At 32.5% G+C, this 13,453-nt stretch overlaps 1 protein-coding gene across 1 annotated transcript in view; it reads right to left on the bottom strand.

The window, feature by feature from the left end:
- Positions 1-13,453, bottom strand: part of mwh (multiple wing hairs) — a 204,123-nt gene that overhangs the window by 63,723 nt on the left and 126,947 nt on the right. Inside the window, exon 3 of the mRNA XM_089638341.1 lies at positions 3,067-3,157. Within this exon, the coding sequence (XP_089494467.1) occupies positions 3,067-3,157 (91 nt within the window). The remainder of the gene's footprint in view (positions 1-3,066; positions 3,158-13,453) is intronic.

The raw sequence follows: 13,453 nt of genomic DNA, 5'->3' as shown, positions 1-13,453 counted from the left end.
TAGGTAAGTACTTAATTAAGTAGGAACTCATTTATATTTCAATAACTAGGCATCGGTGCCGGATACAGCTTTCAGAGCAATATTGAATTGTATAGATAATTGTAATAGGTGGGTACTTGCTTAACTAAGCTTGTTCCATTTTAAAGATTGTTCAAATCACGGTTATTCCAAGAGCCCACTTCAATGATTGTTATTTTAGATAGCTGTTTGCCACTGTACCTAAAAACTGTTTGTTGGCCAGTTGTTTCGCAGAATTTCAACAATTCATCAAATTTCATGGCTAATTTTCAAGTTTCTTGAAAGTTCCTTTCAAGTTTTGTTATTATTTCAGTTTTTGAAACAATTGGCCCATAATTATGTGATAAAATATTATGTGACATAACTTCAATAGAACTTTCACAAAACCCTATAGTTGGTTTTTAAATTCTATGAAATAAGAGGCCCATATTTTTTATTATTTTGGAAATAGTTTTAGTTAAAAGCTCTGGTGATTAAGGATAACACAAGTAGAGATAGAGAAACATATTTATGAAGATACCATCATGAAATCTAAAAGGTTTTAATTTTTCTATGTTCCTTCATAAATATGCAAACAATTAATATATGTAAAAGCAAAGATGATATTAGCTCTACTGAAGGAATAATGTACACATGAAATACAACTTTCGATATATGTATTACATAAACACACATTATTCTGTTTTATTAACTGATAATTATTAAGTTTAAAAAAAATACTGATTTATTGTTAATACTTGGTTGGCGCCAATCGATAGAGATCACAAATTCTAATTTAACCATTTAGTTATCTGACACACGGAATTAACAAATAAATCACAGTAATACGTTTAAATTACAAGATTGACCGAAAATTTTAAGCCACGTTCTCACGTTTTAGTAAACCAAAATAAAGACAGTTCACATGTCATCAAGTTAAAATTTGTTTAAAAAATCAACTTCATTAATATTATACTGAAAAATGAGACCTGTCATTAAAATTCCAGTGAGAGTTTTCTACCATTGTAAATTAAACAACGGAAAAAACTCTTGTATCCAAAACGACGCGATAATAGCGTATTTAGAGACTTTTAATTATGATGGATGATTTTCGAAAATTCTGCCGAAAATATGGCTATTCAACATTAATAGTATTGTTTTGTACATCCCACGCTATTTATTTCGCGCCCAATTTGTTCCGTATAAGACGAAATTCCGTGCAATTATCGAACATACTAAATTATAAAAGATCGGCTATCTTTTTGTCTATGGATCTTTGCTTTGTTCCGGGAAATTACAAATAAGGAGGGAATCTATGAAACACGAATTGAGTAATTAAAACCATCTCAATTGCTGAATTATATTTCGAGGCTCGTAATTCCAAACGCGTCTCTTTATGAAGACTTTATGCAATACATTATCTACGTAATCTTTGCATTACACTTTCATTTATAACGATGACAACCGAAGCGTTTAACTAATTTGAAGTTATTCGAGAAAGTATATAACATAACTAATTAAGTAGGTTTTGCGTTTCGCAGAACAAAGCAGTTTTTAAAAACTCGCAGAATTTAGCGTTAGATTGTGCAATGATGAATTGTTTGCCGATTTTAATATGATATCATAGGACATGAAATTTTGTATTCTTTTTTTGTATTTCTTACCATATTTATTAATTAAAATAAACGAAATTTTTCGTTTTTAACCTTAAATGTTTTGTGAATACACGGAGAAAAATGAGTAGGTATTGCTCGTTTATTAAGAATCTTCTCAAATTATTCACAATCCGGTTAAAAACGGGATTGCAGTGCCTTAACGAATGAATTGATAAATTTCCTGTTAAATTTTTAGTAAAAGAGGAATGTTCGAGTCTTATCACGATGTCGGAATACGTGTTCGTAAAAATCATTATATTTTCACATTTCGCCATCATATATAATCAAGGCAAATGCAGGTGCATGAACATGTGTTCCTATTTATTAGGAAGTTAGTTAAAGTTTATCAGGAAGCGGTCTGCAATCCCATTTTTAACCGGATTACCAATAATTTGAAGATATTTTTAATAAATTAGCAATAATTATTTTTTCCAATGAACAATTTATTCAGATTCTATTGAATTGACAAACATTCATTAATAAATAAGCCTTCAGAATGAATGATAATACTAGAATTCACTCAAATACTTTGTCGATTTTTTATCAATATTAAATTTGCTGAAAGAACACAAAAAATGCGGACAACTAGAATTAGCTCTACATTGAACTTTGTGGCGGTACATACTAAAACTTCTTTTGGTCAAAGAAATTATTTATATTAGGCACCACTTATGTTTAATATTCTTCCAAATCATATTAAGTCTACCAATTCCTTGGTTTTTTTTAACATTATTTCTGGCTTTCACCCTTCAAGGGTGTTCTTGGCCATCATTTAAAATTATTGAGAAATGAAAGGTGAATTTAAATATTAATTTTATTTAAATGGGCAAATTTCAAAATTATAATGAAATTTGGTTATTAGTTAATTTTAGTTAAATTTAAAAATTTAATTAAGATTTTTGTATTGACAGACTGTATTAATATTTTTTCATCCTTGTCCTTTCTTAAATAATAAGATTTTATATAAGTCGCATTTGCTAAAAACTGAATGTCACCCTATCTGTCTTTATTATCTAATTTGCTTCTTCTTTTGAATAATGATTAATGATTAGTTATGGTTCAAATATTGTTACAATATACTGTCAAATTACTAATCTGGTAACACATCTAATACTTATTTTTTCTTTATTTTTGAAATATTTTGTGTTTGTATGTAGAATTACTTTATGTTTGTGATTACTCTTATGTTTGCTTCACTCAAATGTAAATTGTTAACCTCGATACAGGCTCAGTCCTAGTGGTTGATTTTTATGTGAAAAAAAGTGTTTCATGTATAGTGAGATGCAATAAATAAATAAAAATAAATAAAATATTTTTGTAAAGCTGCCAAACTTTTAATAAAAAAGTGGCCTCGGAGTAATTTAAGGAGTATTGAAGGTGATATAAGGGATGATAATTATTTGATGATGCTCACCCTAGCAGTCTCGTCAGCCCAGGCCCCCCGCTGCCCTTGCGAGGAGTTTGGAGCCATAGATTCCTGCAGCTCAGCCCTGTATGTCAGCTCACTAAAACAATTCAAAAACAATAATTAACACAAAACAAAAGATATTATTCTATTCGTTTGTTCTAAGTGCACTGTGCCATATAGTTTCTTAAAGTAATTTCTTCTGAAAACTTTTATAATTATTTTTTTGTAATGTGAATACCGCATAAAAGTTCCAACTGCTCTCAACCGTCTCGAGCAGAGGTTCCCGAAGTGGTCTATATGGACCTCCAGGGGTCGATATCGGCTTGCTAGGGGTCTACGTCAGCGAGAAAAAAAATTGGGGGTCCACCAGATTCAAATGGGGGTACATACGAGCGGACCCCCATTTACCTCAAGTCAACATTTAGGAGTTTCGTAAATGACACAATACACCTAACACAATTGTAATAGACTGAGAAATTACTTATTTGATATTTGCATTTTTATATTTCGTAAAGTTGTTAATTGAGGTATATAAATAGAGTCTACGTTCCTTTTATCGTCAGAATTAATATATTCAAGCAAAACATGCACATTGCACAGTTTTAGGAAAATTCAATATTCGGCAGGCAGACAGGTCTACGGAAAAAAATATATTTGGCAAGTGGTCTACGGGGCAAAAAAGTTTGGGAACCTCTGGTCTGGAGCCAGTGAGACTATGGCATCCCTAATTGGGGCGTATTGTAAGGCTTAAGGTAGTGGAGAGGGGACGGAGATGAGAAAGAGGAAGGTGAGGGAGTAATTGATTATTCAGATTTGGTCAACAAACACGGCCAAAGCCATTTCAATTCTGAATGGTGGTCTTACATCAGGGCGATACGGAGCGTATATTTCACTCTGGAACGTACCGTAGATGTTCTATATATTATTTTAAATGAGACAATTGTGAAATAACACAGTTGATGTATGTACCTACTACTCTTGACCGGTCGGTGGCTGAGTTGACATTGCGTTTTGATCCTACCCAGGCGTTGTGTGTTCAATTCCTCGACTGGCTAAGTTCTCCATACAACACAAGCATCATTTTCCGCTTACTGTGGTGATAGTAGGAGATTTTAAAATATTCTCAGGTTATTCGTATCCCGGGAATGATTGTTTTTATTTTAAAAAAACGAATAAAAATTTACTTTTGCACGCCGAGATTTGAACCAGTGACTTCTGGATTGCTAGTCACGAGCCTTCTTACCACTCGACCACGGAGGCCGTAAAATACTTCAATTTTTCATCAATCAGATAAGAGCAGCCAGCTTTATGTTATGTTTATTTTTAACAAATTAATACAGTTACTTGCAATTCGTTTCTTCTAAGTACCCAATCAAAAAATACAAAGAAAAATACGTCTTTCGTTATACGTAGACAATTGTAATAATGTGTTTTGCTAAAATGAACTCGTTAACGCTTCTAAGTGTGGCTAGTTTATCGGTCATTATGGTAAAAAAACGTATTTGGGTCAATACATATTTGGTCAAACTGTTTTTACCGAAAAGTGCTGCCCGGAGTGTTGATTTTGCCAAACAAGGCATTAGGTCACTTAAAAAATACGTAACTTTGAAAATAAATTTGACCACGATTCTTCAATGTTCCGTTAGCATTTCGTGATTTATCAGACCGGGATTAGTTAATACTAAGAGAATAATAAGAGTAATATGTTTGGATATTTTTTTTACTCTTTGCGCTGACTCTGAATAGTAGTGATTAGAGTTTATCAACTTTGTAAGATTGATAAACCTATAATTAGGTTGAATCGTGAGTTTAATTACCACAGTGAAATTAGAGCAATTAAAAATTACAATAAAAAATATTCATCTGTTTTACTTCTACCATCATGTAGAACCTCCCTAAGGCTGTGCACTTTACCCCCGGACTCCCTATATACAGATTCTGAAATTGTGGTAAGCAAGTTCAAAAGATGTCAAGATAAATGGGCAAGTTAGCCGACAGTTAACATGGCAATGGTAACAATAAAAATAATCTTAAAGTATTTGATTCATCGGTGGTATAAAACTCAGAATTTTCGGTTAGTGAACGGACATCATTTCAATCCCTTGTAGTCCAAAATAAAATTGGATATTTATCACGAATAAAAGTTGAAACTGAAGATTGGCCATTATTAATTAGACGTAAATAAAAACAAAACTAACGAAGGGCGGTATTTATACACGAAATCTTAATTTATTTATTAACGCTTTATTAACACATTCTAGCTGAAATACCCGCCGTTGCTCGGGCTTTAGGCAGAGTGTATAGAATCACAGAAATTTTCATCTTATTTTGAATGTTGAGTGTGCAAAATTTCATCAAATTCTACTCTAGGGGTGGAAATAAGGGATTTTCAAATCTCACATAGATTGTTTGGTAGATTCCCATATCTTAACAGGCGGATTGCAATCTTGAGAGCACAGACGTCAGGTATGTATGTTGTCCTTGTTCTACCGGTATTAAAATGGAAGATGCTTCGAGATACATTGATCCCTTTGGCACAGGTGCATAATCGAGAAACACGCCAAATACGCGCCTAATATTTGTACCCGTTTGCCATTTGTCACATTAGAACAGGTCGCTTCTACGACTCGTTCTCGAGTTCAACAGCTCGGCTGTTGGATAATTTGCGGGCCTCTGTTTTTCCCTCCTCCGACAAAATGAGTCTCTTTAATACCCATGTTCACTCCTTCCTCACAGCATCCCCAGAGATGACATAGGCCCTAACAGAAATCATTTTCCTCAAGGCATCCTGTATGGAGTTAGTGTAAAAAACTTCTTTTTTCTAAGGTCGAGTCAGCGAAATTTTATCAATCTCGAAATAAAACTGTAGACTTGTATAAAAATCAACCACAATATAGATTGATATATGAAAATACGGGTTTATTGCCTTGCGACAGTTTCTGAAAGCCTACCCAAAAAAAAGAATTTTTAAACAGTTACTAAACCTTCATAAGAGAAGAAAGTAATGTTTTTGAATTTCGATAAATCTATTTGTATCGAACATGAAAACACGAATTTATTGATTCCGATTGTATCAGTTTTCTATCTGTGTTTTTCCAGTTGTATTGAAATACATATAACTATTTCTTGTGAATTGGGTTGGCTCTAAAAAATAGGAAATACCTATAAGCTACACCCCTTTGTACGTTCTGTATACCAGTTCAATACTTGCAATTAAAATGTGAATTTTGATTGGAATCGTCTTTCTTTTATGATGGTTTGGATAGAACACCTCACCGTGTTTTACTTAAATCATTACCCTTAAATCAGGTTGAGGACTAATGTGTGCCGGTGCTTATTATTTACAGTCTTTTCTTGTGCAGGCAAACACGTCCCGTACACTATTTATACTTTGAATTGGAGATAGGTACCTTACAAAAAAGTTAATATGGTTGACAGTCTCTGATAACGTTGGAATCGCTTTGAACGTATTTATCGTTGACCGTACTTTCCCAGTAGGAAATGTATTTTATGTATTCGTTTGCAAGTAGAATTATCCGGCCACAGCTGATTATACGTATTTTTCAAATTGCATACCAAACGAATGATTGCCATGACAAACGCTTCGCTGATTTCAAACTGCAGGTGCGGAGAGCTTGCACTTATCAAGTTCATTCATAGAAAATGATTTGTATGTTATGTTTATACTTGTTTTATACGGGAAATCGAAACGGACAGACCAGAAGTGAGAATGTTTTCTGCTGAATTAATATGGAAACATTCTAACAGACATGTTTGATGCACGCCCGGAACCATATTGATGGAAATGATATGTCCAAATATCTATTATTATTAAGTGTTTTGGTTCATGAAAATGGGATGTATTTAATCAATTTTAAATTCTGAAAATAAATAACCTTTTTATCAAAACATCTGTGTCGAAAAATTTAGTTATTAATTAATTTATTAATTACACATCGGGTTTAGGATCATACGCCTGTCTACGAAACATAGTTCTGAGATAAACGCAAATAAAAATTGGAATGCTCATATGCTAACTGTATCTCTTAAACGGATTTATGTACGAGATACAGTTTCTTGTCACCAATAAATATGATAATTACCGAAACCATGCAAATTCAAAACACCGGTTTTTGTAGTTTAGCCTCTGTGATCCTAATCCCCTGAACGTAACTATCGGAATGTATTAAAATATGATGCTTAGGGAGTAAAAAAATATGGTAATCAAAAAGTCACCTTTTGGAGTGGGGCTACTTTGATGTATTATTTTTGTAAGCTTATTAGAAAATTTGAAAAAACTGCAAGTAGGAATATTTAAGGATTAGGTATATCGATAGACACTGACATACTTTACAATACAAATAACAAGAAACTTTTATAATCATTGAGGAATTCATAAAATAGTTTTACATATCTCTCTGTCTGAAATTTCAAATAAATAGCTGACAATAATATATGTTCGAATTTAACTAAAAACCAACTAATTTTACGAATTTTAACTAACTTTCAAAGCGTCGTTGTATCCTTGTTGCCTGAAAAACATCATTATAAAGAAAGCAAGTAATTTTTGAGATGTAGATGGAATTGTGCATATATCGTCTCCCGATTCAAAAGTTGCCCTGTATCACGGTACCTACCTTACAGTTCAGTGTCGATTTTTCGTGCAGAGTTATACTAATTTACGTACCGTGCAATATTGTATCTCAAACCAGAAGGGTAAATACCTTCAGTATGGCCGTAATTCAGAATCTAGCTATGCTTCAAATGCCTTTAGCCGTGTTTAGTTAGTAAATATGTGGAATAGTCAGTTTCTTATCAAATCTTACTGCCAAATCTCCCCCTCTAACCCCCTGCCTTCACCTTTCACCAGAGGGAAACATTGAAGCTTCTCGTCGTCTCTGGAGATACCATGTTATGGAGAAAGGAATAAACTGGGAATTGCCGAAACTCATGCTATGAGCGACGGATACAAAAATTAGACTCGCTCTTGCGTAAAACGGTCCATTGCATGCGAGATGTACATATGCATACCGTGTACAGTTACTGGGCACGCGTTTGACTAGTATCCTGGTTGTGCACCGGTGCAGAAGGCTGATTGAACCATCAAATGGTGCCGAACCCGACCCACGGTGCAAGATAAGTACACTTTATCCACTTGATTTCAAAACCAGTTCAACTACTGACACCAAAATATTCAAGTTCCATTACGCGTGACGTGTTGGAGCTTAAATTTATAATGTATTTAATCGATTATAAGCAATTATTAACACAATTACCCTAATCTCATCAGTTAGTCTACATGAAAAGAATGTTGATGTCATGTTCATTTTGATCAACACGATTTAATACAGTCTCAATATCTTCAAAAACAAGTTGATTACTTAAAATTATTTTCGTTAAATATTATTTAAAAAAATTCTTAAGGTACCGCCAATACTGCTTGAATTTGTTTTGCAACGAAGATATGTCGATCCACTTACAAGAGAACTAACGAGTAGAAAGGTGGAATATTATTTCTATTTGAATAACATTTATATAATATTATATTTAAAAAAATATATTGATAGAAGAACAATATTCAAGCAGAAATTGATTTACAAAATACTCAGTCACAATAATGGAATATTCATTCGGTTCATTAATTGCTATCTCCCTTACGTTACGCACATTCAGATCAAATCCGCATCCAACATTCAAGAACATGGACCTAAAAAGCCCTGGACAGAGAAATAGTGCGATTTATATGAATGGCATTGAAGCCAAATCTAAGGTAAGGCGAAATTGCCTGGCAGACATCTTGTACTACTAACGTTTTAACTGTTTTGTATGCAAAGTTGTGCAAAATGAACTATTATTATTTTATTTTTATGTTTTTAATCCAGTTATTACGGTTTATGATTTTGTTGGATATTTGTCTCAACAAGGAATGGAATACGTCATTAAAAAATAAAGTAGGTTTTAGCATTTTTGATACATTTTCCTTATCCACCCTGCGGCTTCAAATTGTTCTTGAATTACTCCGTCCAGGGCTTTTTAGGTCCACGTTCAAGAATCATTTCGAAGATATATCCTCAGAGACTGGTACTTGCTAAAAACCAATGTCAACTAAGAAAATGATACCTGTTATCACTATTTTTATCCAATTTTTCTTTTTCTATAAATGTAAGTGTACAGATTATTTTGTTTGTTAATTGTTAATCTTTTCTTTCTTATAATTAGTTATAATGTTAGATTTACATAAATGATCTTTTTTATTAAGTTTTATAATAATAATATTACATACATGATTTTTTTAAAGTAAATTGGTTCACTTGAAACATCATGAAAATATTGATAGGGTGGGTGTAAATAAAATCATATAAATAGGTCATCTCAATGTGGCATTACCACAGTCTGATAATGGTCTTGAACGACGAAACAGCTAACACAAATTTAATAACTAAATTTAAATGGAGTTCAACGAATTAATCACAATAACAATGCATTTATATTTCATTATTCTTATTATCAACAAATTTGTGTAGCTAAGACAGTTTTACTTTACTGACTGCAATAGTTGGATCATTAAACATGTATTTAAATAAAACTACATGTTTTCCAAATAATGTAAAAATAAAACCAAAGTACAACTATTATTATTTATTTCATTATTTTCGCACGAAGAGTTTCTATTCTATGAAAGTATTAAATTAAAAATGAACTCCCTTTCTTTCTCTATGACATAATTATATTTTTCTACGCATTCGAATCTATTTGAAACTCCCGCCAACTGGACTATACAGTTACGCTATTAATCGTAAAAACTGAGAAGAAAACCAGGTAAGTACTTCGCGGTGTTCGTTTTTGCTGCGCGTGCGCGGATTTGCATCCGAACCCGATGAGCACGTTCGATTTTCAAACCCAAGAGGCATTTACGAACACGACTTCGTTATCGATTCAAATTAGGAACATAGAAGCTGTTTTCAAAGCGCCTGCTTCTAGTTTATATTCCGAACAGGCGTTCCAAATCACGACGTTAATGTTTTAACTGGGTTCTGTGTTTTACAAAACACACACGCTTTGATGGATCATGTTGTGAACAGGATATTAAAAAAAGCAGAATAAGCAATAATTAACAAAATGATTCTTCGCAGGAGAACCGCCCACCAACTTTTACAAAACACCGATTTGTGAGGCAGGTATGGTTCCGCCGCCCCGGGAACCATTAATTGGATAACCAACACATTTGCCAAAGATCACCCTAGGTGGATCAATACTTTTGGTCACTTAGCAGAGGTGGCCGGGTTCACGGGGTGAAGTTTAATCAACTGCTGATGAATACGTACATCAGGACACACTGACCCCCTGATATAACTACCCATCCCTCAAACCCTTTTCCTTCCCAGATCTGCCTCTCTTTTGTTTAAAAAGACCCCCAACACAGCGTCCCCGAAGATGAGATGGACTCTGACGAAAATCATTTTCCTCAGAGTCTCATTTTTTAAATATACGAGTCGAGTATGCATTCTAGGGTTCAGTACAACCGTTTTTAAATAAGGCAAAAATAGTTATAAGACTCCAGCACATATTTTTATAATTTAAAATAAAATAAAGTAAAAATCGATTCAGAATATATATGACTGTGAATATAAAAAATAAATAAATTGGAACATGAACACAACACTAGGTTCATAAAGAATATAAGGCATGCCTGTTTCAAAATATAGCAATAAATACGGACAGCGAACCTTAGAATATAACGTGCCCAAAATGTTCAACGTGTTGCCAAGTAACATAAAACGTTGTAAGTTATCAAATAGATTCAGATATATGCTGAAAACATGGCTAATAAGAAGAAACACCAGTCATCTATTAATCTATCATCTATCAATCATCAGTTCTGAGGGCCTACTTCCAATAAAGGGTCTTCTTTGGTACATTATTATAATGGATAATGAGGGAGATAGCAAATATAAAAAGCAACCGGTGCATAATCACACAACAAGATTCACTGAAAATAAGGGCCTCATTATTCCAAGAGTAACAAATAAGTATGGAAGCCGAACGCTTAAATATTTAATACCAGAGATTTTCAATAAATTTAATAATTCTTTTAAACCTCAGAATAATGAGAGACCCTGCCCCAAAAACACTAAGCGTTGGCTAATAAGCGACGAATCAATGTATCTCTGAACTTTATTATTGATGTATTCCTGAACATCTCAACGTACCTGCCTAAATAATTTGTATATAGGTACGTACTTTGAGATATATTATTTTGTGATATTGTTTATTGTATAATTTTGTGTCATACATGTATTAAAAATTAAAAATGTTTATATATATTATTTGTAGAACCTACAGACAAGCCGTCATGTGTGACAGCTTTGTGGGACTGCATAAAACTTGTATCTTTAAAAATTTATAATAAATAAAAAAAAAATAAAATAAAAAAAAAAATAAAAAAAAATCACTATCAATCAATAGTTATACGTTAGCATGTAGATTTGGTGTTATTTTAAATAATATGTGCCAATAATAATTTATTTATTATTCATTTATTTAATGTCCAGAGGGCTTTTACATGTAGGTGGCACAATTTTAATGACAGTTTTGAAACATGAGAAAGAAATATTAAAAATGAAAGAACATAAATTAAAAAAATACAGCGATTTGAATGGCTTACAAAAATATAACTTCCATTTAGGAATAGTGTTTAAATAACTCTTTTACGTAATCCACAAAATTCGCAAAGTTAATATTATATATATCGACATCACCTAAGTATTGGTTTCCCATAGTGTGAAACCGTTGTATCGGGGAGTTCGCAATGTAATTGCGCTTATGTGTGTTGCATTGGAATAGTGTATTTTGTCATGTTGTTATTGTAGGTATTCGTATGTTTATGAGTTGCAGAAGTTCGCAACAGTCGAATTTAGAGTTTAGAATCTGGAATAAAAAAGTTAAGTCGTTTATTTTACGTCTGTCTTCCAATGTGTGTATTTTTAAAGTATTTAATAAAAAATGATATTGTAAGTCTTCTTGTACTAACAAAATTATGCATATTTATAATTTGTAATTATATGACGTATACAGGTCACAAATAATCGGATATGTGCAGAGTATTTGGTTAAAGATGGTGTATGAGTGTGGATAAGCAACACGGTGTGTATTAAGCCAGTGATGCGTGTCGTTCCATCCACTCTGCCTACCAATACTGAGAAATAACATTTTTGTTAGGTAAGTTAAGTTTTAGTTCCATAATGATTCTAATTGAAATATTTTTATGCGTTACTTTCCTAATTCAGTGGTTAGTAATTTTTCTAGCTCATTATTAAACTAGTTCTTGTAGTAAACTAGAATCACAACAAGGTATGCTTTCTCGTTACGAGCAACCACATAATTGATCTAGAGACAGTTATCGTGTCATTTCACTTGAACACGAAAATTGCTGCCATTAACCGCACATTATTTAATCGCTCTACATTGTTTAAATACAACCACAACAGTGTACAACTCCATGCGTTCTATTTTAGTGTAAAAATTAAAAAAAAAGTTAATAATTGAAATGTTAAACACTGAAACAGTTTTGTGTAATACTCCACATCCCAGTTCATATTAAATTTGTATTTTCCTTTTGTTGCTTTCCTAAAAGACATGCCTAGGAAGAAAAACATTTGTTATTGCTACACATGTCATTTGTTGATGATTCGAATTCGAATTCGTCGCAATTGAAAATGCATGTTATTTCGCTGCTCGTATCAATAATCTCGTGAAAAGTACATTAAATAGTGAAAAAACAATCCCCAAGTTCAATATTGTCGTGTGGTGAATGTAAACAGAGTTCGTGTTGTGAAAAATCTAACATTAATATTGATTGTATACCTAACTGTAAATGACCCAAGGAATTTTCAAGAAAGCAGCATGATTAAAAAAAAATTACATCATCTCCAGGAAAAAAACTAGGTTTCCTCTCTCCTCGTCTTTCCTTGTGATAATAACACGATTGATTGATCTTTTCTTTTTCATTTAAATGCAGCCCATTTAAATACCAATCGGGTATCAAACAATGGTATTATTTCAATCAAGTTACAAAATCTTCTTATGTGGTATCCATTCCTATTCAATTAGTATTGATTATTTTCTGGCTTACAATAAACTTACAATGGTATTGTCTAATAAATTAGAGTGGCCATAATGGTATCGAAGAAACTAAATATATTGTTTTCTATTTAATGAACAATGATGTGCTCTTTCTATCATATAGAAAAAAAGTGTAACTAAGGTTTAACAATTTAACACAAAAATATCAACCACATGCATACTATTTAATAACAATTAGGTACATAAAATTGATTTTTTAATGGTATTTTTATAGAAGGTATGTTGGTACCTCTTTTAAAATTATCTACGA

This window comes from Hesperophylax consimilis, chromosome 12 (assembly GCF_061612785.1).
Source record: "Hesperophylax consimilis isolate HC1 chromosome 12, BYU_Hcon_1.0, whole genome shotgun sequence".
NCBI lineage: Eukaryota > Metazoa > Arthropoda > Insecta > Trichoptera > Limnephilidae > Hesperophylax > Hesperophylax consimilis.
This window is presented reverse-complemented; position numbering and strand designations above follow the sequence as displayed.